Raw genomic sequence first — 26787 nt, 5'->3', positions numbered from 1 at the left:
GTTTTTATATCAACTATCAATTCATGTTCCCCCTGAAGGATAAAAATACTGTATCTTGCAATACTTCTTTTCATTATAAATAGTTTTTATCACCGCAATAAAATGGATGGAATTTCAATACATTCACTCTCATATAAAGTCAACAATACCAACGGAGTAAATAAATCAATCAAATGTTTGATATTCTTTGGTGAAGTTGAAATGGACCTGCTCTAAACTATAATAATAACCTATGTGTTGTGTACATCAGCGTGAAAAAAAGATCTACAGGAACTACATATATGATGTTAAATCTAGTATTCCCGTACATTACAAACGATGTTTGCCAAGCGGAAATGATAATTGATTCAATAACTTGTTAGACACACATGACTTCCTTAGTATGGATGCAATCATTATTAGGGTTGTAAATTGTTGTTGGTTTATAATTGAAATATTATTCTGTTGAACACGAAGAACCTAGAATGTGAACATCGTTACCTTGTGTGTGGACCACAATACAAAAAAGTACGAAACGACCTGAAGGATACCATACAACAAATACTTAAAGATCAAAACCAAACTCCGACACATGTAAGTATTAATGCTTGAAAAAGATAACAAATTTATAAAAACTGTTACCTATCATGGCAAATTAAAGATGTAGCAACCTTGCATCTGACTGAAATCAAAAATATAAATCGGTAACAAGCTTGTTTACTAATGTGTATTTGGTCACAAGGTAATTGACTAACTGAAGGAATATCAGTACCTGTTAATATTAGGATGTGCATGTAACTAGCGTGCCGTATTCTAGCACATTTTACCTGAAATACTTGTTTAAAAGAAAATTATCTGTAATTAGCAAAATGTGTAACGTTTTGGATTGGCACATTTCCTCTTACATGTTCTTGCTAGATACGTTTAAGACATTTTTTACGTGTGTGTGTTTATCTTTGACCCTGAGTACTACCGATTAGAACTAAAAGGACAAAATAGTCATACGGTTACACTGAAATATTCATTTTCTTCGCCCCCCCTCTCCCCCCCCCNGGTATACTGGAATCAGCTTGTCCAACTGTCCGTCGAAAGTTGTGCATCTAGGTATTATTTCATCCTGGCCCTTTGTTGAAAAATCCTGATACTTTTTGTCCGGACAACTCCTTCTCAAGTTATAGATCGTTTTCAACGAAAGTTACCAGATATGATAAAAAAAAAACTGAAGTTGTGCATCCATGTATTCTTTTTTCATGTACTTTGCGAGTTTTAATGAACGTTTTCACATATGATAACTACCACCTGATGCGGTGCATACAGGTATTATTTTTTTAATCATTTTTAAGGAATTATGGTCCTTTGTTGAAAAATCCATGTCCTGACAACTTCTCCTTATCTACACAATTTCAAAGAAAGTTTACAGATATGGTAACTGTCCACTGACGATGTTATCCAAGTAGTACTTGTTCATTCGACCCTTTTGAAAGGAGTTATGGCCTTTTGTTGAAAAAAAAAACTTTGTCTGTCTCCTTAATTACTCGGCCGATTTCGACGAAAGTTTACAGATATGGTAATCACCTCCTGATGTCATGCATCAGAATACTTTTTCATTTTGACCAATTTTAAGGAGTTATGACCCTTTGTTACAAAATCTTTGTCCTGATATCTCTTCCTTAACTACTAAGACGATTTCAGCAAATCTCGTTGATCTAGGCTAACAAGATTTGGTTTGCAAGAATGTTTTCGCTTTGGGAGGGAGTAGAGGAAGTATGTCAGTGACCTATATACTTAAATAAGTGGACAGCTCAGTCAATAAAGAAAATATTACTGGTGGGAGACTATGGATTGCTTTGCAATGCTTTGCCTTAGGAACCTTTGGCTAACAGTTCTAGTTTTACATTAATATATCATGCATCAAATGACCACGAGAGAGAAATCTGAAGCTACTGTAATAGGTTTTGTTAAACTATGTCGACGTCTGGCTGCGTCGAATATATAATTGTATATGAATGGTATTTTTGAACATGAGAAATCATAAACGTAGCATACATTTTCTTTCATTTTCTTGACGGAACTTTAACTATACAATGTGGTATTGCATGATTTGCATATATCTGCAGAGATATTTAAATATACTTTTTACTGTAGCATGGTATGGATAGTCAGATGCATACAATATTCCTCACACTGGCTGTCCACAGAGAGATCACGTTAGCTTATTTGCAAGGCAGTATATTGTATCATACTGAGGTAAGTTATTTTTTATATGGCTTTAACAATGAGATCTATACCATTTACTGACGATGTAAATATATTTCTATTTCTTTTGATTCCCTCTATTTCATCTACATCCTTCCCTGAAAAAATATTTTAAACACAGAATATTCAATTGAATTCTTTTCGTTACTTTATTTTCTATATACCAGAATCAATACCTATTTTCATTTCGAATGCTGGAGTGCGATTCGCATATCCCTTCAGGAATTGAGGGTTTTAAGTGTTTTTTTTAGATCAAATCAAGAATCATAGAAAATCTTCAGGGAAAAGTTGCTGAACAACAAAACGTAAGTGAAAAATATGACATGATTCCTTAATAACATGCTTGTAGTGTTTGGTTTTTAACTATTTATTCAAACATGCAGGCAACCTTTTATATGCGAAAAGTCAGGAATTATATAATTTTCATTAACAGTAATAAATAAGCCTGTGCGTTCTGCTGTAGCCTGATATTGATTGTGAGTATTACATGCATCCTACTGTCCAAGATGTTGTGCCGGTCTTTCTGACGTCGAAAACTAGCGCAAAATTCGCGTGGTCGTCTATCAATGGAATTTTGTGCATAACATTTTAAAGATGATGTCTTAGATCGTTATATTTTATAAGACATGATGACAGGACTCATAGTGACTTGAGACATCCTGCCAAAACACCATGACAGATTGCGACTCTGGATAAAATCTTATTTCTTCTCTTGTTTATGTAGGATTTCATGAACACATTTTTGACGGGTTTCTAACTTGTCTGTGGATGTTGAACCTGCTGTTGATGCTATCATTAATCGTTTGAATTAACTCATAACCGGTGATCACCTCTTTTAGAACGGAGAGTCCGAATATCGACCAAAGTACATGTTCGTTTGTAGATAACAGCACATGTGTGCGACCTGGTCAATAACCAGACAGCCAAGAGTATGTCTTACTTGAGCTTTAGAGAAGGACTTGACCTCCAGCAGCAAGGGATAATCTGTCTTCTGGAGCATATGTATGTGCTGTTGGTGGTCTTAGAGGATTCGAATTCCTTGCTGTCTCCATTTGCAAAGGTTGCTCTTGCGCCTAAATGCATGCAGGTAGGACCTGTAGATAGTTTTAAAATTACCTGGGACATAGATTTAAGTGATATATTGCGATCGCATTATATCCGTTGCCGTTCGTTTTCCGGCGCCCATATCTGTCGTGCGTCATCACATTTTGTTTCTAAAAAGTGCTGATCCGTTTAAATGTTTTTTTTCCCGTGAACAATTCATTACCACAAATATGAAGTATATGCCTATAACCTACAAGGGATTGAAGGCACAGACCAAAAGGTCAAATTTGCTAAACTATCAAAATTCTCGTTCTTATTCAGATACGCTAGGAATACACTCAACCCAATGCTGCCTAGTCAAATTATATGTTAATCCCTCCGGAAGGGTTTTCAATTTTCTTTTCCCTTTTTAATAACACGTTTGAGCACTTTTTTGGATATTAATTAGAAAAGGTGGTTAAGGTAAGTGTTATTTTTTAAAAGTCATTATATAGGAAAATGTAACATTGGGTTAACTTAGTCCTTTTCCAGTAGAAAATAATTAAAATAACTTTCGAGGAAATTTGATAATATGAAATCAAAGCCCTTAATGAAATAATGCTATTAAGAGAATGTTGCAATTATATGATCATCAACAAATGTACATGTAGCTAGTATACCGGAAATAGAGACGTAAATTGGCCTTGCTTTCTTTAGGATTACAAGTCATATCTGGTTTATTTGGGTTATTTCCAAAATAAACTGTTTGTACATCATGTACTTTCTTTCGTTGTAAATATGATAACAAAAAACACAAAATTACAACTCGGGTAAACATGGTCCTATCGTCTGCTTTAAATTATAAGTTGTGTTCCTTTATCTCAGTACAATATTTATGATGAAACGATTTTGTCTTCACGATAACAGTGCATGGATACTAAACATCTTAAAAACAATAACTTTATAAATATGGAAATAATATTAGCTGGTTCAGCCAAACAATTTTAATTGTTTTAGAAAGCCTATCTCCCAACAATGCCAGAAGAAGTAAATTATAAGCAAATGCTGACAGAAATTCGACGTGCAGATCCTGGCGCTACATTAAACGGTAAAGTTTTATATCTTTATTGTTGATAACTCACAGAAACACAAGCGCTCTCTCTAAACGTGTTTACAGCATTCTGACGAAGCAAATAATCTAATAATAATAATATTCTTTTTCCAGTATGTCCAAACGGTCATCCTTATATCATTGCAAACGTAAGTAATATTTTCTTTGTCAAAAAGCGTGATTTAATGTCATATCTGTATGTCATTATATCAAAATCTGGTTTTTGTAAAACGTCAATCTTATCGTATTAATAACTCAATTTAGGCCCTTATTTTTATCCAATTTTAAAATTTATATACATGTAAAGTAGTTTAATCTTATGGCTTACTATATAACATGGGTTAGTCCGAAAGATATATTCTTTATGCACTAGGTGGTATCAATAACATGTTTCAAAGATCATTACGAAAAGTATTTCCCAACGTTTTCTATACCAACCCATGTTTGTAATGAAAATTAGGACATGAGCAATGTCACATGACTTGTCAATTGAGATCTCGCGTTACCGAAGGTATTTCCCAACCTTATGACGTAGGCATGTTTTTAGTGATTGTATTGGTTGTTTGAGGCATGTAATTTATGTTCATCTTGTGCATAAAGAATAGATCTTTCGATCCATGGGCGACATGTGTGTGAAAGTGACGATTTGTTTCTAAAATATCAGTTTGAAGTGCGACCCGGGCGCGGGTCGCTTATTTCCCGCATATTATAGAGGGCCGGAATTCTGAAGTTAATCGACGACAGACCGATATAAAAAAAGTCGATAAAACGTCAGAATAGTTCGGACTAGGCATGGGTGGAAGTATTTGCTTACACAGATTGTATTTGTTATCTATTATCAACTATAACAATCTTGTCTGTTTTTACGTACGTATAGTGTGGACGCCCGTGGGTTGAATCTAAATGTACGGAATGCGGGGCAGCCATCGGAGGAACTGGGCACAAATTCTCGAAAGGAAACAGAAAAGTTCAAGAAAGGTAACTTTTGATAAACACATGAAACAATTGCATATTTTCCATACGTCGTTTCCGAAATACTTTTTATCTCCGGATTTGACTTGGTTTTTGATGCAAGTGTCACGTCATAGGGGGCATGTGTAATTCCGCTTAGCACTGAAAATTTGAGAGCTGCTTATAGGAAAACACTGGTGTGCAGTTATAGAATGCATGTCTAACTGATACTTATTATTAGAAAACCCTCTCATGATAATGAGAAAATTCAGTCATTTGTCCAAATTTGATATTTTGCGATGAATTGGGTTTGCTAATGATTAAGTATCCATGCTCACTTAACGTACCAAGTGACCGCTAATTCACGTGCTGTTTGTTCCGATAACTTGTATCTCGGCAACGACGTTTACAAAATAGGATACAAAAAGAAAGTTATTTATATTTACGTTTAAAATAGGGATAGATTGGTGTCGGTAGGGATTGTTTCAATCGCAAAGTCTATATTCAGTGACTATCATATTAATGTGAAATATATTTATGTTCTTTTTTGTACACTAAAATTGTAATATGAATTATTTATATTGTTGTCGGTGAGGATTGACCCAACCACACAGTCTACCTTTTAATGAACAATACATTATGTATATGTACGTGTTCCAGCGGACAAACCAATGTACATTAATAATGAAAAGATAAAAAAGGAAAAACAAATTTAAGAATGTACCAATTGAATGAAATTAAATGATTGACCTTAGTAAGTAAATAAAAGAATAAATGAATGATTGAGTTAATATGAGTAAATTAAAGAATGAATGAGTGAATATAAGTGAATGAAAGAATGTATGAGTGAATATGAATGTATGAAAGAATAAATGATTGAATATGAACGAAATAACACAATGAAATAATTAAATGATAATTGATCGGTTTTACTAGTCAATGCAGTGATTCATTAAAGAAAAAAACATATGCGACCTTTGAACCTAGCATCAAATTGTCTGATATTATCAAAAAATAGAAATAAATCATAATAAAGAAAGCACCATGATGAAATTTATAAAATGATGAATAATCACAGAACCAGCGCAGTTATAGTATGTATTAAAGCTATGCTATCAGAGAATAACAGAAATAAAGTACAATAATATGTAAGTTATTGGTCTTTGTCTAATTCTGTAAAACATATTATTCGGTCTGTTTTACATGTTTATTTTATATTATATATATTTTGTTATTATCATCAATATTTGTCTAATGTCAATTTTTATTTGTTTCAATAATGATTATAAATAATGATGCTCTAACAATAAAGTTTCCTTTTTTTCTCTCAAATACAGCAAGTAAAGATGTTTTTTGCTACATAAAGTGTTATTATTTATAATTGAACAAATAAAACTTTTCGTTTTACTATTTGGAACAGATATGTAGTAATTACAATTTTACAATACTTTTACCTAGATTGTGATCAGTGAACGATATTCGATTTATGAATATTAATGAATGAATATTAAAGTGATGCCAAGCTTTAGACGTTATAAAAAGCAAGCATAACATGTATGTTTTATTTTAAAAATAAAAACAGTTTCTGAAATAACTGATCGCTTAACATAATAAAATTTAAGTTTACACAAGAAATATATTTTTAAGGATGAGTACAAATTCTGAAATATTGTTTAGATTTAATAAGGGATACTTAGACATATGCATTGTCTTACATCGTACATGAATTCCTGCTTTGGTTGTTGTGATGATTTTTTTTCTGAGTGCTAAAACAAAAATGTTCATTCACATTTGAGTTTTCAAATTACCCAAACAGCTTACCTTGATTGCGGTATCTGGCATCTTGTATATATATTTTTTCAGCGTAATTTATTTTCATCATAAACTTGACTTTTTCGCTGGACCGTCTGCAAGACTTTAATAAAACTTAGTTCAATTCATCAGATTGAAATAAGCAAAATTGAGATCCTTAGATGATAAGAATCAAAAGCTGTGCTCAAGAACATTCTGACACCAAGCGGGCTGAGGGTGGGGCTTTAAGATGCCACTGTGTGAAAACATGCAAAAGAATTCTCTTCTGGAACTAGTCAGTGGATTTTCACTATCATATTGATAAGGATCAGCATGTATTCTCAACAGGAGGCTGATTTTAGGGGCAGGATCATATAAACAGTGGTCGCTCAATGAAACATGGATAAATTATGGCGGATTTAAATAAACTTTTATTGAAACGTTCTAGCTTAATTAGGATCACACAATTAAAAAAAATATTAAACGGAATAGGGTTCGCTTTTCAAAAGTGTGTAAACTCATGAAGGTTTTTCAATATATTCCTAAGATCATAAACGTAGGGATGAAACAAAATGCCAACGAAGTTCAATGGTTTTATTCACACCATTTTGTTGAACCTTAAAAGAAGTACTTGGGTAAATATTTTTTTAGAAATATATTAAAGATAATTGTTTAAACATGATATTTTTTTCTAAACAAATAATATACAAAACCTCAATCTTCAAAACCTGCTTCCCCCTTTTTGGAATGTTAAACATCACATAAACATTGGCGTATTGCAGTGATTTCGTCACTGACCCTACACAAGATCAGGGTCACGTACTCGGCGATCCAACGACGCGAACTGCCTCGAGTGCTGTGAGGGATTTAACACCAGTATCGTCAGGAATACTTCGGCTGTTCACACATGCTGCACTTCTTCTAGGAGCAAATACTAACCCGCAGGTACATACAAAGGACGATTACAAAATGTAACCTTACATAGAATTTAAGAGGAAAAACTAAATTGATCACTGCCGTATTATCGTATTTGTATTTAATGTCTGCTATGACATTAAAATTGCATATAAAGGGGAAATATGTCCTATAGTATTCAGATTGCCCTACCATATGTTTATCTGTCTAACCGACTGTGTTTTGCTCTCCGCGTGATATCTTATAAACAAAAGGTCGGATTTCAATCAAATCTGGCTGTTACATGTATATTGCTCCCCTTAATTCCTCTCTCATGATGATCGGCAAATTTTGCGCATATTAAATGCGGTTGCTGCTCTCTGGTTTGCTGATTGCTGTCAGCGTGATATCTTTTGACGGATTCACCTGATGTTGATCAAACTTTCTTGGTATACTTTTTATCTAAGATTCACACTGGAGTTTGATGTACGACATATTCCACGCATTCATTTGTCTGCTGCATAATAGGTGATACATGGTACTTATAAAATTATTGGATAGTGAACATGGTGAAAAAGAACGTATTAATCTGACCAATAAAAGAAGACGGCTGCCATGGCGTCTCATTTGCTGGGACCTTTCAGATCAAAAGGTTGTTCTATTGGTCTGAGTTTGATCATACTTAATGGTAACTGGCACTTGTCAGATTACCAACATGCATAATTCTTTAATACCAATACTTCAAAGTTCAGAATGATTGTTGTGGCTTCTGCTCTGCTAATATGGGGGATATGTACAGTCAAGGACACGACGGGCCCTTCCTGACCTCTCAGTGTTCTAGTTTTGTCGGCATTACTTATCTTTCTTAATTTTTTAACTTTCATAACGCTTTAAGTATGTTACTAACTTGTTAAAACTTGTATCATTTTACCAGAGAATACTGTCGATGATAAAACCAACGATTGCTTTCGGAGAACTACAGGGGTTCCTCGTAGGTCACCTGAGGCGGGACATTGACAACCTGCACCGAGACCTTGCCAGAAGCCATGACGATGTATTCCTACTCTGTCATTATGCACTGGATGTTATCTCACGCGGTTGTTTGAGCGGTAATCTCTGGGAGAGAATCTAAAATTAGAATATAACAATTCAAATATTATGGTTTATACATTTTTTAACATTTAATTCGCGATGTCTTTCCAAAGTAATAAAGTACTATATATGAATACAAGCCGTATATTTGTGATCGATTATGGTCATTGAATTTGTCTTTTTTTGTATGATCATTCTCCTAAAAAAATCGCAAAAGATTAATCATATTACCTTCAATATTTTGTGAGTTTAACATATATGATAAGCTGTTCTATAGCGGTGTGTCAGCGCACTTATCGTATCTTGCGTAGAACATAAGAAAATAAATCATACGAATGAAATTAAGTTATGTGTAGAAATCAGGTTGGCTGTACTAATTTTTCTAAGTTTAAGGGAACTTAGTACTACGAATTAAAATTGAATGATATATTATTAGCCATCCATTTAAGTCTATTTATGTTATAATTATATACAAGGAAAGGGCGTTCATAATGTTAATGTTATTTGCGCACAATCCTTTTGGGTATATCAATCTTGTGCATGATACCTACCTACCGCGTATCGAATTTGTACCGATTAATTTACCAAAAACAGTCTGCAAACAATGGCACATTCTTTTAGATAGTACACAGATCTGACATGCTTATGTTACGCCATGTTGTGGACTAATACGTGATCATTATTGACGAAACTTATTTGCAGGATCGCTACGGAGCAGTGAAAGTACACTGGAAAGTTCACAAAGGCGAACTACCTGGGAGAGAATCATACAGACGAACGTTTTAATGAGGATTGCAAGGGTAATCTTGTTTCCTTTTTTAGTTGCCCTTTGCCAGATAATTGCCACTCGATGGCAACGCTACTACATAACTTTACCAAGTTCAGATTTTATTCATTTCAGCTATGAATGCCATTGCAAATGTGTTTACGTCATATGGGTTCTATTCATTAAACAAGCATATAGGATACTTGTTGAAGTTTAATAAAAAAAACAATTTTATGAGATTGAAATATATCTTAAAAATGATTAATATAAGTATCGAACTGTAAGTCCTTATTCATATTCAATAGAAATAACAACAAAAAAAAGGGGAAAAAATCAACATATAAGCACTTGTTTCTTCGAAAGGACTTAGAGAAAAGATTGAAAATTCCATCGGTCCGTCATCTGCACTTCGTTTTTGGTAGCTCATCCTTTATTTGTACATTTGCGACTCGGCAGGAATAAAGCTATTAAAAACTTGGCAAAACAGGTGCTTCATCAGAACAGGACCCGGTATACATTTTTGTGTATATGATGGTAACAGCTCCCAAAAGTAATAAAAATGTAATTTGGTTAAAGTTTCAAAAATAAACCTCATAATAACCATGTAAAGACGGATGCTACTTGTTGTGAATAAGGGAGATTAACCTTACGGATCACCTAGTTTTGCCTGAGGTTTCTTTTGAATATAGTATGTCGATGTCTCTTCAGTGTCTGACTTTCAAATGTTGTCCTAATTTTAGTTTGGATTTAGCCCTTCTGTTTTGAGAGTTGTTATGCCTCATACTTCTGCGTCCGTGAGAATATCCAAATGTCTACTGCGGGATAAATATAGGCTATTTTCAATTTTATAAATTCAACAAGTAATAAAACGAGTATAACTGTATTGGAACATTTTAGGTTCGATACTAAACGGTTAAAATAAATGCAATAATTTCAAAATTATTAAATTATTTTTTGATTTTCTAACAGAACTGTCATAGAATAAATTCATGTTTAATCATGTATATTTTTAATGTTGTTAATCATCATGATCTTAATAATAATGTCAAAATTAATAAAGAAATAAGCCTATTCATAAAATGTGATTTTGCAGAAATCCATCTACGATTTGGCTAATTTTAAATCAAGACGAGATTTGTTTTACTGCTCCTCGTTCTTTGAAACAAGGAGGAAATGTATGGATTAATAAAGGATCGAAAACAGGCATTGACAAATGAAGTGTTTTTCCAATAAAGTATCCTATGTGTTAAAGCTATTTATATGTTAACGCATCATCCATTCTCAAATGCATATAGAATCAAACAAGGATTGAACGGCATTTTTTCAACGTTCATGCCGGTATAAACGCAAATCGGGTTACGTATAATATTGTATCATGAAGTCCGTTAGGTATGTGACATATTAAAGTTCACACTGGCACGATCAATTTAAAATGCTGTTGAATACGTATATTGAAATTGTGCAAACGAGGTTCCTGAAACAGCCTATCGAAACAAAACAAAATTGGCTTGTAATGGTTGTCTTATACTATTTGTGGCGGGAGGAGAAGCTTCAGCATGACGCTGATCAAATTGAGAGAGTACTGAGAACGAAATAGCAATCCGCAATTTGAACATAGAAAAGATTTAAAAAGAGACTTGTAAAAGTGCAGCGAAAATAAGACTGGGTGCTCTGAAAGCGTAATCGTCTTTTTTTTGACAACATCCGCAATGGATATATATATCGTCCAATTCTCATAAAACATAAAAAAAATATCGGCATCAATAGCGTAGCTGAAATTTAAGCCTCTAACGAGTCATTTTAATTTAATTTGCTTATCATTTGTTGAAAGATTAATTCTTTACTATTGTTTTTTTCTGTTGCCTATTAGAACATGCATACGTAGAATAATTCAAATGAGGGTTTTGCAGGATTCCGGACAGATCTTGAAAACGTGCCGAGAAAACCTTAAAGGAGAAAATGAGACTGGCGGTTGGTATAACATTAATACAACATCTTATTATACAATATGTTCATATATATTTATTAAATAATTGAGTTCAAAACAAATTAATAATTTATCCAAAAGCAGTTTTGGTATTATTAACGCAATTACTATCGCCTATACATATGAAACATTAATATTTTGGGTTTGAAAACAGTCCCTAATATTTGTCATAGGCTGGAACAGTGCTGAAACAAAAGCAAAACACATATTTTATACTCATATTCCAACTCGGTGTATGGTTTGAGCGAGTTGTAAAAACACGTATTTACTTATACATGATACTGTACCTAGCACTGACTAACGTTAAAAGCATAGCGTTAACTCTGAAAGTTTCTAAAATGTTGAGGAGCGCATAAATATAGATCTCCAAGAGCAATTTCCTGTTTCTTAAACATGCAGGCTCCAGTGTACAGCTGTCGGCTTTACTGGAGACAGACTGGGGATTAGATAGCAATCCTAGTTGTGACAACGCACATGAAAGTTGTATTTTGTGGAAAAGACATGGAAGGGTTAGCGTAGAGGGCTTTGTGACTGATTTTCTCAGCGGTAAACTAACAGACGAACAGAACAACCAGAGTTTGCTTGCACATTTCATTACTAAGGTAAATATGCGTATCATATGTAACAGGAATATATTATTTCTTCGAATAAATAGCAAAATACGTAAAAGTGTGTCCGTTTATCAATTCTTTCGATTGCTTATTACAGCTAGACAGGATGCAGTTGGTGAAACATCTTCCAGACATCTTAGATCTTCAAAGGTCGCTGCTTCGGATGTTTAAAAGAAAAATGGACAGGACAGGGGCAAAAGAGACCTCCATCAAGCAGTTCCTTATAGATATGAAAAAACACAACAACATCGATGGTTCGCATTACCTCCTCCTCTTCCTTATAGCAATATCATTTTTCAGACTTTTATCATGTTTAGATTATATCATGAAAAAGTCCTTTTAAATATAATGTACAAAAATATTTTTCAATTTTATGACAATAAAATAATCAATACTATTTTCCTTGTAAGGAATTTTCTAATGTAAAATGCCTATTGAAAACATTTTACATTTGTGATTCATTAACATTGGAACTATTTCGTGTTTACCTTTTTACATGAAACCTCGGCGACAATTGTACCGATGGATAGTTTTAGAAAAGATAAATAAACGATAAATTCAAGTAAGTAAAGTTAGAATAAAAGATCCGCCTTGTTATCAGAAGAATTGTTTTAACTGCATCCATTATATGCAATTAAATCTATAAAAACAACATTTTGTTTTGGAGAGTGCGATGTTACAAAAAAATGTATGTGTATTTAATTACAGAACGTGACATGGACAACATAAGAAAACAAATTCATATATGCATGGATGTATGGACAAAGATGAACGAATATCTCCAAAACTATGGTAATTGTATCGAAGTAATCTTTTTCATTCTCCCCTCGAAATAGATATTGTGTCTGTGTGGGGGATTGAAGTCTAGTAATAGTTTATTCTCTTTCGATAATGTTTACAAAGTTTGCCACAATTATAAAAAAAAACGTATTTTGAAAACAAAGAGAAAAGCCATTGAGGAATCACTTGATAAAACATGTTCCGTGGACAGGGATATCTCATCCCGAGGAGAAGAGTTTGGCCGGTCTCCAGCCAAACTCTTACACGAGGGTTGAGATATCCCTGTCCATGGAACAGACCCTCTGTTTGATTTTGTTCTCACATACTTACCAATAAACAGATTCCAGTCGGAATAAACATCGATCTTATTCTTCCGCCAAAATCCCAAGACCCTAGGGTTGAGACGGAGGATTCCCCATTTACAACAATTGTATGACATCACGAAAACAATGTTTTACTACCGTTACTTATGCGTTGTATGAGGATATTATATGTGTTGTATTACAATAAACATGCTTTTCGATATAGTCAAGATAATGAAAACAATCATTGATAAATATCTATTTTTACAGGATTGGTCATCGAAAAGAAAGGGTTTACAGTTAGAAGGGTAGTGCCATCTTCGATACGGAAATTGACCATTACATACGAAAGCCCTTTGGAATTATTGCTGCCATCTGTCGATGGTCAGGGACTCTGTGCGTTTGTCTTAGTGGAATTTCTCATCAGGACACAAAACGACTTCATTGAGGAATACTGTCGTATTTGCAACATTCAGTAAGATATATGTGAACGTTTTAAGATCGGAAATGTATCATCTATGTCTCTTATCTACTCTTTATCAGGATCATTAAGTTATTTAGTGGTACCAATCCTAGGGTTGTGTCTCAAGATTTATTTCCCATGCAGGAAGCTCATAGTGATTTTTATAAACAGACCTGCATAAAGATTGTTCATACATTCATAATTGAGAGCATAATGACTATCTAATATATATATATATATATATATATATAAAACAAATATACCACTTATACTAAGTATACGGAAGAAGTAATGTAAGCAAAAGTTGAAAAACGTTATAAATTTTCGAATTTGTTGGACCATTCTGAACACACAATGGTGTCATATCAGTCATACGATGTCGCCAGATTGTAACCATATTTAAAATGCTTCAAAACTGAAAATACTCAATAAAAAATTGTTTTACTTCGTTTTTTCCGCTTCTAGGTTTGCGGATATTCCTCTTGTCTACCCAAAAGATGTTATCCAGGCAAACGTCATTATTGTTGATAAAAACGCACATCTCCTGCCGTTGATTTTGTCAAACTGCAAATATGAGGTTGACGCAGAAAAGGGACAAAGGTTCGAGTATGACATAGAAGGCATTGCAAGACAACTGAAGGATCGATTTATCAGCGGACGATCAAGGATTGCAATAAAAAGTGTATGTACCTGAACATATAAAATATACTTCAAACTGAATTACATAATTATTTCAAGTATGATCTACTAATCTAATCACATTTGGACGGTCAAATTTGCCGTTTAAATCGCATGAACTGCAAAATGTAAAGTATAATTCAAACTGAATTATAGATTTATAAAATGACCTTATATTTTATTTACATTTTTGGTTAGTCAGTCTTAATAATATCAAAGTGGCAAAAATATAACAGAGCAATATTACTCTCTGTTTGTATACTAACATTCTTAGCGCATACATACATGCATGGATAGTCAATGTCAATATAGCGGGCACACATTTTAAGTTCTACGTACATATTATTAATCACTATGATATTTAATAATTTAAACATATTATTTGTATTTTTAAAACAAACCAAAACATAAAAACATTGGTGGGGTTTTCCATCTGCCCTGCATGGATTTTATTCAAACTTTGCAGTTCAAATGTTCAGGTGAAATCACTTCAGAAACCGATATTATTACTTGAAAGTTTGTAAAGAAAAAGCAGAAAGGCCTGTATTGGTGATTGCCCTGAAAATTAGAGGGTACCCCGATATTTGATGGCATAAGTACACACAATCAGGATTGATGTTTGTAGATGTTTCAAATTATGATTGTGGACACACTAAGCATTCGATTAATATATTTTTGTATGCTTTAAGTCAGTAATACAAAAATCAACTTGCTTACCATGACCACATTCCATTAAAAATATCGACCCAAAAAATCACACTTGAATATTCAAAGTCTATTCTTATACATTTTCTTAGATATCTTATCTTCGTCTTTAAAATAGTTTTAGGGTATGGTTTACATTAAATTTATTTAAATTGAAAACCGGGAACATAGTCTTTTAGACTGTCCTATATACCTACCTCACTAACACAGACTGATTGTAAATGGACCATCATCAACATATTGCCATCATCATCATACACCACCTTCTAACATCATCGACAACAAACTGTTGCAACCATCATAATCATCATCATCATTATCATCATCTCGCAGCATTGCCATCATTATCATTACCAACATTGTATAAAACCATCACATTCAATATCATCATCATCACCATCATCATCCTCATCATCATCATCATCATCATCATCATCATCATCATCATCATATCATCATCATCATCATCATCATCATCATCATCATCATCATCATCATCATCATCATCATCGTTATCATCGTCATCATCTTTTAATGACAAACCCCAGTATTTACCCACCACTCAGTATATACAAAATATTGTTGACTGAAGACATAACATCACCCTTTGCTCACAGTGCACATTTGATGTCTGGCTGCCTTGTAAAATATCCTTCCAAGTTGGCCTTTCTTGCTAATTTCATTTCTTATTGTCTTATTGTCTTATTGTCTCATTGTCTCATTGTCTTATTGTCTCATTGTCTTATTGTCTTATTGTCGCATTGTCTTATTGTCTTGTTGTCTTTTTGTCTCATTGTCTTATTGTCTCATTGTCTTATTGTCTTATTGTCGCATTGTCTTATTGTCTTGTTGTCTTTTTGTCTTATTGTCTTATTGTCTCATTGTCTTATTGTCTTATTGTCGCATTGTCTTATTGTCTTGTTGTCTTTTTGTCTCATTGTCTTATTGTCTCATTGTCTTATTGTCTTATTGTCGCATTGTCTTATTGTCTTGTTGTCTTTTTGTCTTATTGTCTTATTGTCTTGTTGTCTTGTTGTCTTATTATCCTATGACTACGGTCTCCTTTCATCTTCGCTAAATTTCTTTTGACATTGTCTTACATTAGTCTCATATACTTAACTATTTATAGAATTATTTTCGGTTTAAAACATGTATACAGTATGTCTGGAATTTGTTAAGCAAACAGTAGGATTTGTAGTGGAACATTTTACTTCCTCAGGTGACTTTGAGGTTAAGGTGCATCAACATTCAACTGGTTTGCTCAGGAGTCAAATTCATTCTAGACATAAATAACAATCAAAATACAATGTCTGGATTCAGTATGATGTTGCAGATTCCACAGATCCTATCAAAAACTATTACTGTACTTGCCCCACTGGTAAGCGAACTGTTGGAATGTGTGCACATATTGTTTGTATATCATACTTTCTGGGAAATGCTTCATAACAAACTTCATCAGAACTATCTTGTAAACGTGTGTCTAATTTTAAGAAGTCGGTTGTTTGCTGATATGGGGTATCGTCTGCGGTAGCCAAGTTGGTAGAGAGTCGATCTAGTATTTTGAAGGTCTTTGGTGTGTGTCCTAGTCTAGCTAGTGTGCTGATAATTTATATAACGGCCTCTCCCCATCCCTTTAGCTATAGGACGACGGGTGATTGATACAGATAATGGAAATAAACCAAACACTAACTGTTTTCTGCAAAAATAGAATACAAGTTGAAGGCAAATTAAGGTAGTATAACAAAATCCCTCCCCCCTAAAAAGATGAAAATCTGGTCAGTTTTTGTTCACTGTCAACTTAACTATGTTACCGACATATTCAAATTTGGTATCATTGTGACTGCTAGCATGTCTGTAATCAAAATAAGCGTTTCTCCTAATGGAATAAACTACCGTTAGAGAAATGTAATGGAGCTTCAAAAGGAATAAACATGCAGTCATTTGACAAAATGCATTTCAGGCCCTGTGGGGCTTTTCTTTTTGCATGAATTTGAATAAAACTTATTGTTTATGCTCAGCCATGGTATTATTAAAGTACTCGTAAAGTATCATGAAAATTTGTGCGTGGGCAGGGTCTATGGGAATTTTAACATAGGCAAGAACCCCACCAATTTGACAATTTGTTCAAGTGAATGATACGTTCGTTTCGATGCTCTGTTTAGAAGAAATCTGCATTCTGATATTATATTTCTTCACGAATTAAATAGAAGCCATTTAACATTTACTTATTTCACCAGGACTCTAATAAAAAACGATGTTCTGCCGTCCTCGCGAAATATATATTATGGCATTTTACGGGAAATCCATTAAATTGTCTATATGTTACATGGAAATAGTGCATCAAATAAGTGAAGGAATGTGTAGCGTGATGTTTGGCGCCAGGATCTAATGATAAAACGCTTGACAACTAGGCCTTCCGCCATTTTGAATTTTCTGCCTATGTCTCGTAAGATTTCCAAACAAAAGGATATTAATTGTTAAGTTATGTACAAACCATGCTGTATGTTACAAAGGTGTACCAAAATAGACACTTATTCTGCAATGGCTTCATTTGAACTAGAAACTGAAAATCTACCCAGTAAATAGGAATAGGACGAAAGTAAAAGTGATATCTTGTGAAGATTTATCACACTGCAAATTTATAATAGTAAATACTTTTATCTGTAATTTTGTTATTGCAGTATGTTCCACTAAGTGACAATGGTTTTAGTATTACAAAAACACCAGAATTATAATATTAAAACTTTTTTATTTAAGATTCCAACAATGATGTACAGATCGGATACAGCAGAGACGTGGTCTCACAAACAATTGACAGAAGTGTTACCTCAGGTATTGTTTTAATCACTGGTAAATTTTTAATTGAAATTGTATGCTAAAGTATTCACTTATGGAAATTCGTATTGTCATAGAACTGTTTAAACAAACTTATATGGCTTGTATGTTGTACTGAGTGAAAAGAATGTTTGATTAATATCATGCATAGCGTATAACATCGCAGGGGAACATTTCATAAAAAGCTTTCACAACCAAGCAGTATTAGTGCATTATGAACATGTATGATCTAAGTAATATGCAGCATTTAAAAGCTTATTAAAGTTTAGAGTTGAATTTTAAAAGAACAAAATGCCGCATTTGGAATAAAATGTATAGAACTTTTATACAGGATAAAGTATTTTCAATGTCCAAAAAACAAAGCATCTGACTTTTAGTAAAATATATAAGCACACATGTATATGTAAAAGCATGGGCTGTATAAATCAACTCATCTATGAAGTGAATGTCATCATATACAATGTACATTGTTTTACAGTATAAGCAACGTAATATTTAAGAGAATTAGCGATTACATGTACTTCTCTATCATTTGTTACACTGTACCTATAATGTAGGTTAATTAAATATCAGTAATAAGAAAAAATGTTACATTTGATTATATTGTAACACGCATTAAAACATCGACCAGATCGATAAATATTGTTTAATTCATTTCATATAAGGTCCCCATGTCCGAGACATTGAAAGAGATGGTGTTAGCTGACTTGTTGTCATTACCACGACTGTATCAAGCTCTGGACAATTTGGATATGACAATAAGTCTTCTGTGCTGCCTTCCGAAGGGAGTTGACAACTCGGACCGCTCACTGTTTGATTTCATGACGAAGACACTACGAATGCCCGACACTGAATTAGGGCAACAGGTTTGGATAACTACTCATTAATGTATTTCTTTAATTGTATAATACTCAGATATTTTCGTTTGTATGGGATCATCTTGGGGCGACTATTTCCAAATACAACCAGACCGTTTAATCTGTCAAAGTACTTCCATTTACATTATTCCCTAATCTTCTTTCTAATTACATACACAAGCATACATACCTGATAATTAAGATTTTTTTTCATTTTATCCTGTTTTCTTCTCCACAGGAAGAACATTTTTGTTGAATAATGAAGATGATTGAAGAGATATCATTCATTATTCCATGAATTCATTATAATTACGCGTATTTTAAACTTCAGGAATGAGTCAACTCTTTGAATTGTAAAGATAACGCTGAAAAGCGATAAGTCAATATATTTTGCTTACAATTTTCAATATACACCTGCAGTTATAAGCTATATTTTTTCATTGTAGGTTGAACGGTCGTGTAGGTTCAAGCATGTAGTATCCCTGTGGCTAGCGCTGTCAATGAAGAAAGATTTTCTCCTTCAACGAAATAATCAGGTTTACAATTTTATGTTTTGTAGCTATGAAGAACTATAATTAACATAAAATGGTAAAATTATAAACAAAGTTCGAAACGATTGTGGTATTTTAATATCAAATGTGATTCAGAAACGTTTGAAGCACTTCAAGTAGACCAATTTCAACCTTCTTCACTTTCAGGATGCATTTCAATGTTTGGAAATGAAGTTCAAGACAGAACAATTAGACGGAAACATGCAGAAACAATACCAGGAATTCCTTCGCAATCTGACAAAATCCAATCAAAGACAGCTGATAGAAACACTGTACGAATGTATCGTGCTACGATTTCCTAGCGATGAAACAGACGAAGAGCAATTAGACTACACTAGAATGAGGTACATCACCGTTTGTATAATATTTAACAGGCGCATCGATTGTATCATATCTGAAAAGTTAAACAGAAAAATAATATCGCTGATTAGGACAAAATAACCGTATGAGGCAGTGTAATAGATTGTTTTGGCATACTGTATCTATTACCATACCGTATATATTACCATACTGTATCTATAACCATACTGTATCTATTACCATACTGTATATATTATCGTACTGTATCTATTTCCGTACTGTATCTATAACCATACTGTTTCTATTACCATACTGTATCTATTACCATACTGTATATATAAGCATACTGTATCTATTACCATACTGTATCTATAACCATACTGTTTCTATTACCATACTGTATCTATTACCATACTGTATCCATTACCATACTGTATCTATTACCTTACTGTATCTATAACCATACTGTATCTATAACCATACTGTATCTATTACCATACTGTATCTATAACCATACTGTATCCATTACCATACTGTATCTATCACCGTACTGTATCAATTACCATACTGTATCAATTACCATACTGTATCAATTACCATACTGTATCTATAACCATACTGTTTCTATTACCATACTGTATCTATTACCATACTGTATCTATTACCATACTGTATATATTACCGTACTGTATATATTACCGTACTGTATCTATAACGTACTGTATCTATAACCATACTGCATCTATTACCATACTGTATATATTACCGTACTGTATCCATTACCATACTGTATCTATAACCATTCTGTATCCATTATCATACTGTATCTATAACCATACTGTATACCATATGTTAAAGGTGTAATCACCTGTATTTGCGTTACGTTCGTCCTTCTACAGAAACAACAAGTCCAAAACGAAAACAAAACAGAAACATATTCATCTTGATACCAATTTTTCCCGTGCAATCAACGATATGCTTGTGCTTGTTCTTACGCAATATCTCTACCTTTGTCTGCAAACAATATACTGCTTGCAAAACGAACATGGCTTGTTTGATAACCAAGAGAAAACCCCTCCTAATTCATCATCCAAATTTTGGAAAGACGAAGTACTAGCTGATACTGAATTCGTATTAAATCTTTCCGAGCGGAATTCAGTCATAAGGATAGGGACTTGCCGCGTTTTTACTGGATTCTAAAATATCACAAGAATCCTCCACAACAGTGATTGTATCGCCGGCTATGAATGAATGGATTAACAGATCCTGCAGTAGTCATTTACAACACAAGTGTTCAGAGCTGCTAGTTAAGAAGATTATGAGCAAATTTTATGGTTGCAACATCATGTTGTAATTTGAATAGCGGCCTATTAGATTATGCTCATTCGTGTATTGTGTGGTTTCGTTGTCAATATACATGTTCTCCCTTAGATAATTGGACATTACCTGGATTTGACCTGTTTTTTCATGACGTCATCATGTTATATGTGCCTTTATTCCTTTATTGGCCGAGTTAATCTATATTTTCTGTTTGAATGACGGTTCTGTTAACACTTTGTAATTATCTTGATTTGTTTTTATTTCCAGTTTATCCAATGTATTGTATGGCCATGTGTCAGCCCCCATTTACGACGAGAAACAAACAAGAGATGCAGGAATTGTGTTGTTAGATGAGGATGACGACGCCATTCTGAACTTTCCTCCAGACCTAGAGGGTTCGAAAGCTGTCGCTGCCTGGTCTATGGCGATGGACTTATTCCAAGCTGGGCAATAGATACCTCTAAATCTTTACTGACAGTTTGACAAAACGTACTGTAATGCAGAGGTACTAAAGGCTTGATGTTATGCTAACCCTAACCTTAAAACGTACAACGCAATACGTTCTAAATAAACTTCAAAGGGTGTTGCTTAGCCGAAAATAAAACGTTACATCTAGACTATACCATTCCGGATATTTATGTTCAGGAAATGATTTTTTCACTGTGTTTTGAATTTTCAATTGAAAGAATGTTCATAGCACTTATGATATATGTATATGATATAAATGACTTGTTTTGGTGTGTTGGCGCAATATTATTTTAAGTTTCCTATTTAGATTGCTTTCCATGTTCAATATACCAGTTTTAATATATAATTTGTAAACATAGATGACGTTTTTGTTTCTTGGTAATTAACTTTATTTCACTCGGGTACGCACTCATGAAAATGTTCCAAACAAATTTAACCTACAAGTGATATATTTATTCACGAAGAAACTAACAAAAATATGTATATTAATTTCTTTTATGAAAACACTGGCTTCAGTGAAGAGAAAATGTCAAGACAAGGAATGCTGTAAAAAAATATATCGTGTTATCAGCGACGCCACTATTGACAAGGCTCCTATTGTTATCAGCGACGCCACTATTGACAAGGCTCATATTGTTATTTTTCACATTGAACCCTGCGCTTTGATTGCGCGGTCTAGTGCGAAAGTAACAAAAAGTGCTTTTTGGCACAGTAGAAAATATCAGTATAATTTAAATCGTATAATTTACTGGTTAATCGTAATATATATATTAATATGTTATGAACGTTTATTATGAAACACACTTCTGCGTTACATATGATTGTGTGTTGTTGAGAGTCGTTTAGCATTCGTGTTTTGTAAACTTCCTTTTCGCCTTTATACGCAATTCGACTATAATATGAAGTCGTTTGTTATTCAAGATTTTTCTTATAATTTTGTAAATAGATAAATAATATTATATTCACCACTTATGTTAGTGCCAAATCGAAATGAAAAATATTTCACAAAATTATATGCAGCAACGTTATCTTTAACAATGCAGCTATTTGAGATGGTCGTATTTGAAAACAATGCATGTATATTGTGTAGGAGTCTTGTAACTTAATTAAATATTTCGATTGATGTTGTTTATATCCTTTTATCCATAAATGGAACATTCCTTTATACACTTATCTATAGATGTCGTCACATATCACGTCATTTATAACTTTTGATGCGTTATCAATATCCGTTCAACTTTAATATGTAGAGTTATTGTTTTTTTATCGATCTTAATGACAGTATATTTATACTATTTTTTTTATTTATTTTTCTATTCTCTTTGTGATGCTTATCATTACCAATGGTGTATATTCTAATCCCTAAAATAACAACAATATGGTATATTGTACCTTCATATGTGTTTCCACGCTGATGAAGATAAAACATTCGCACATGATTTCACGCTGGATAGATTAAAAAGTCTGTAAAGCGACTTCTTAACAGATTCCGATTGTCTTTGTAAAACTGCGTTCACATCACATCGGAAATTATGAAACACTGTATCAGAAATTCCTTTGTATATAGTATTTATTATTACAGGTCAGGGAACCATGTAATTATTATAAAATAGAACAAGTGAGATAACCATGTATGTATATATGATAAACATATCAGGCGAACCTATGGTACGTAAGATAATCATATATACATTGTTTAATGAATATATGAAAATATGTACTTAGTATGATATGTAGGATCACTTGTCATTTGTTTTATCGTAAATATCACTAAACAAAAAAACAACCGTCATGTATAAAATATAATAACAGATGTTCGTTACCAAAGTTATTATGTGATTTCTTAATAATGTTCAATATGTCAATACTTTTCTGACACATTCACTTTTACAAATGCCAACATATTGGATGCTAACAATGAGTGTTTAAATCATCATCATAGGACCACTTGAAGATTTCCTAAATTCAAGTTTTTATCTGGTTACATGCTTATCTTTAAATGTGTTTTTTTTTCAAATATCACTTCATGATCATTGTTATTTTGATGTATCACAATTTTGGATATAGGTTCTAGATCCAACTCTTATGTTATTGATACTTGTGCAACTATAAATACTTTAAGTGATTTCATTACATATTAAATAAAAATACAAAAAGCGATGTCTTTATATATTAGCATAGTTCAATATAGTTCTGTTTTAATCCGGCAGTCAGTGGCAAATTGTATTGGGTCTAGGTGTAACCATGGACTGTGCGGCCTACACACTGTGCCATCTGGCTGGGCTAGAATGTTCTATTGAGAAAATACACATAATTTCACTAAAAGGATAAATATTTTCCTCCAATATTGATATGCTGGAGCTCCTGATCTATGTATATATGTTTATTGCTATTTTCATTTCAAAATATTAATCTCATTTAAAATAATCATTATTAAGCCTTTGACACATTGACCACTCAAATAATTGCCTTCTTGAATCCATAAATTATGAAATAAGTATATGTACATCTGTTACCACCCGTATATTATTTATATGGAGAGGGCTTACATAGGCTGTACATGTTGCCCAATCCCATTGGCATTTTGCATTTTTTGTCAATAAAATTTGTTGTCATGAAATGAACCCTAACATACCTAAGATAATCCCGTATACAGTGTATAATACATGTATGTGAGAATATATGACAAAATATATATCTTATGATGTTAAGGATTAGTTGTCATTTAGTGCTTTGAAAATGATCTCTATTATGTAACTATTATCAATGTTTTATTATTACAGTAAAAAAACACTATAGTACTATAGTATCAAAGTGAATATAAAGATTTTAACACGAAGACTTGATGGTATTTGACGTGTGTGTTCTACATTTATATTTACTTAGAAAGTGACGAGTCATGTTTTAACTTTTAACTGTTCTATTTTCACAATTGTACATTAATCTTAATATGAAAAGGCAAATCCTATGGAGGGCATTGCTTTTTTTTATCTCTGATATTTACTGATTCGATCAGAATGATATATTACTGAATTCAGCATAAGAAACGATAAGCTTCATTTAAAGTTGGCAAGTCGAGGAATAACAATAAAACACATGTTGAATTTCAAATTTCGTTACAGTCAACGAGGTTTGACAGGTAAGGATGCCAAATAAAATTAAACATCCTCTGTCTGTAACTAGTTATAAATCGGCACGCGTTGTAAAACAGTAACACGTTGTTGAAAAATGGCGTTAAACTCGTGTTTGTGGTCTGGAAGATCATTGTTGGTTTCAACATAAATGCATTTGTTTCTTTTATGAGTGGTGATGTATAAAAACATAAAGACCATAACAAGACTTCAAATATGTTAGTTATTTTGTTCATATTTTCTACAATTGGTATTCAAAAGCTTAATTTTAGACGATGAACAAATAAATGTACAAGTAGACCCGGCAATGGTATAATGCAGGTTCTTTTAGAAGATATATCCCGGTAGAAATATTAACAGAACCTGGTTGATGACAAAAAATGATCTTCAGAAAATATCCGCATTTTTACTTTTTGTGCCTGTAGCAAAAAACTGAAAGTATAGAAATATAACAACAATTCTATTTACGCTTATATTCTGTTTCCTAGCACGGATGATACATATTGTCTTTGCTTCAAGGATACATTTCCGGTTTTCCCACTGGACGGCTACTTCCGGACGTAATACTAGATGTAGGTATTTAAAATAACGTCCTCTTATATATAAAATCTTATAGAAAAGTCTATATATTGACAAATACTTCAGTTTTATTGGCACGCGCTAGTTTGCTGTATATAAAGCAATAATTTGTTGTATATAAATATGCGTATGCTTTCTATATATAGATAAATATTTTAACCATCATTATTTGTTGACAGACATTAAATCGTTGTTTGAAATACCTATGAAATATGTGAATATTTTTACTTAATTGCTATTTACTCCACATAAAATGTCAAATTGATAGGCGATAGTTGGTTGCAAAAGATAGTTGTAGAATAAAAAGTGACTATTTATATAGCATAGATGTTGTTCATAGTTTTCCAACTATGTAATTTATAATGATATGTAAAAGGTGTTGTTTTGTTGTTTGAAAAAGAAGTGAACTGTTGTTCATTACATCTCTATAAATGTTCTTCGAATTAACATTTATTATAGTTATAAGGTAGACAGGCGATAGTTGGTTGTTTGGAAAAAAAATATGAACTGTGAATTTTAATTATCATACAGATATATCTAAATGGTAGTGAAACAGGCGATAGTTGGTTGTTTGAAAACATAATGAACTATTGTTTATATAATCGTGCATATTTTCAACAAATTTCAGTTATCATATCTTAATGGTTGGTAAAGCAGGCGATAGTTGGTTGTTTGAAAAAACAATGAACTGTTGTTTACATAATCGTGCATATTTTCAATATATTTCAATTATCATACAGATATATCTAAATGGTAGGTAAAACAGGCGATAGTTGGTTGTTTGGAAAAACAATGAACTGTTGTTTACATAATCGTGCATATTTTCAATAAATTTTAATTATCATGTCGTTACGGTAGGTAGAACAGGCGATAGTTGGTTGTTTGAAAAAATAATGAACTATTGTTTATATGATCGTGCATATTTTCAATATATTTGAATTATCATATAGATATAATATTGTTATATAATCCTGAATGTTTTCAATAAATCAACAATTATGCAATAAAATATCAATTATCATATCTTATTGGTAAGCAAAAAAGGCGATTGCTGGTTGTTTAAAAGAATAATGAACTATTGTATATATAATCGTGCATATTTTCAATATATTTTAATTATCATATAGATATAATCTTGTTTATATAATCCTGAATGTTTTCAATAAATCAACAATTATGCAATAAAAAATCAATTATCTTATTGGTAAGCAAAAAAAGGCGATTGCTGGTTGTTTGAAAGAAATATGAACTATTGTTTATATAATTCTGAATATTTTCAATAAATTTTAATTATCATACAGATATATCTAAATGGTAGGTAAAACAGGCGATAGTTTGTTGTTTGGAAAAACAATGA

General features: G+C 32.7%; 1 protein-coding gene across 3 annotated transcripts in view; it reads left to right on the top strand.

The window, feature by feature from the left end:
- LOC110454205 (E3 ubiquitin-protein ligase rnf213-alpha-like) overlaps nt 1-23720 on the top strand; it is a 102083-nt gene extending 78363 nt beyond the window's left edge. For all 3 annotated transcript variants that reach the window (XM_021503585.1, XM_021503584.1, XM_021503586.1), the window contains 21 exons: nt 457-573; nt 2125-2226; nt 2487-2540; nt 3119-3322; nt 4276-4366; nt 4484-4518; nt 5247-5347; nt 7894-8056; nt 8940-9114; nt 9800-9897; nt 11774-11834; nt 12250-12452; nt 12559-12715; nt 13170-13253; nt 13814-14018; nt 14472-14688; nt 18147-18221; nt 18890-19090; nt 19528-19617; nt 19780-19976; nt 21520-23720. In XM_021503585.1, the coding sequence (XP_021359260.1) occupies nt 457-573; nt 2125-2226; nt 2487-2540; nt 3119-3322; nt 4276-4366; nt 4484-4518; nt 5247-5347; nt 7894-8056; nt 8940-9114; nt 9800-9897; nt 11774-11834; nt 12250-12452; nt 12559-12715; nt 13170-13253; nt 13814-14018; nt 14472-14688; nt 18147-18221; nt 18890-19090; nt 19528-19617; nt 19780-19976; nt 21520-21706 (2817 nt within the window). In that variant the 3' untranslated portion in view covers nt 21707-23720. The remainder of the gene's footprint in view (nt 1-456; nt 574-2124; nt 2227-2486; nt 2541-3118; nt 3323-4275; nt 4367-4483; nt 4519-5246; nt 5348-7893; nt 8057-8939; nt 9115-9799; nt 9898-11773; nt 11835-12249; nt 12453-12558; nt 12716-13169; nt 13254-13813; nt 14019-14471; nt 14689-18146; nt 18222-18889; nt 19091-19527; nt 19618-19779; nt 19977-21519) is intronic.
- Nucleotides 23721-26787: the final 3067 nt, after the last annotated feature.

Source organism: Mizuhopecten yessoensis, unplaced genomic scaffold (genome assembly GCF_002113885.1).
Source record: "Mizuhopecten yessoensis strain PY_sf001 unplaced genomic scaffold, ASM211388v2 scaffold7721, whole genome shotgun sequence".
In the NCBI taxonomy this organism is placed as follows: domain Eukaryota; kingdom Metazoa; phylum Mollusca; class Bivalvia; order Pectinida; family Pectinidae; genus Mizuhopecten; species Mizuhopecten yessoensis.
The sequence above is the reverse complement of the archived record's forward strand: the minus strand, read 5'-3'. Positions and strand labels throughout refer to the sequence as shown.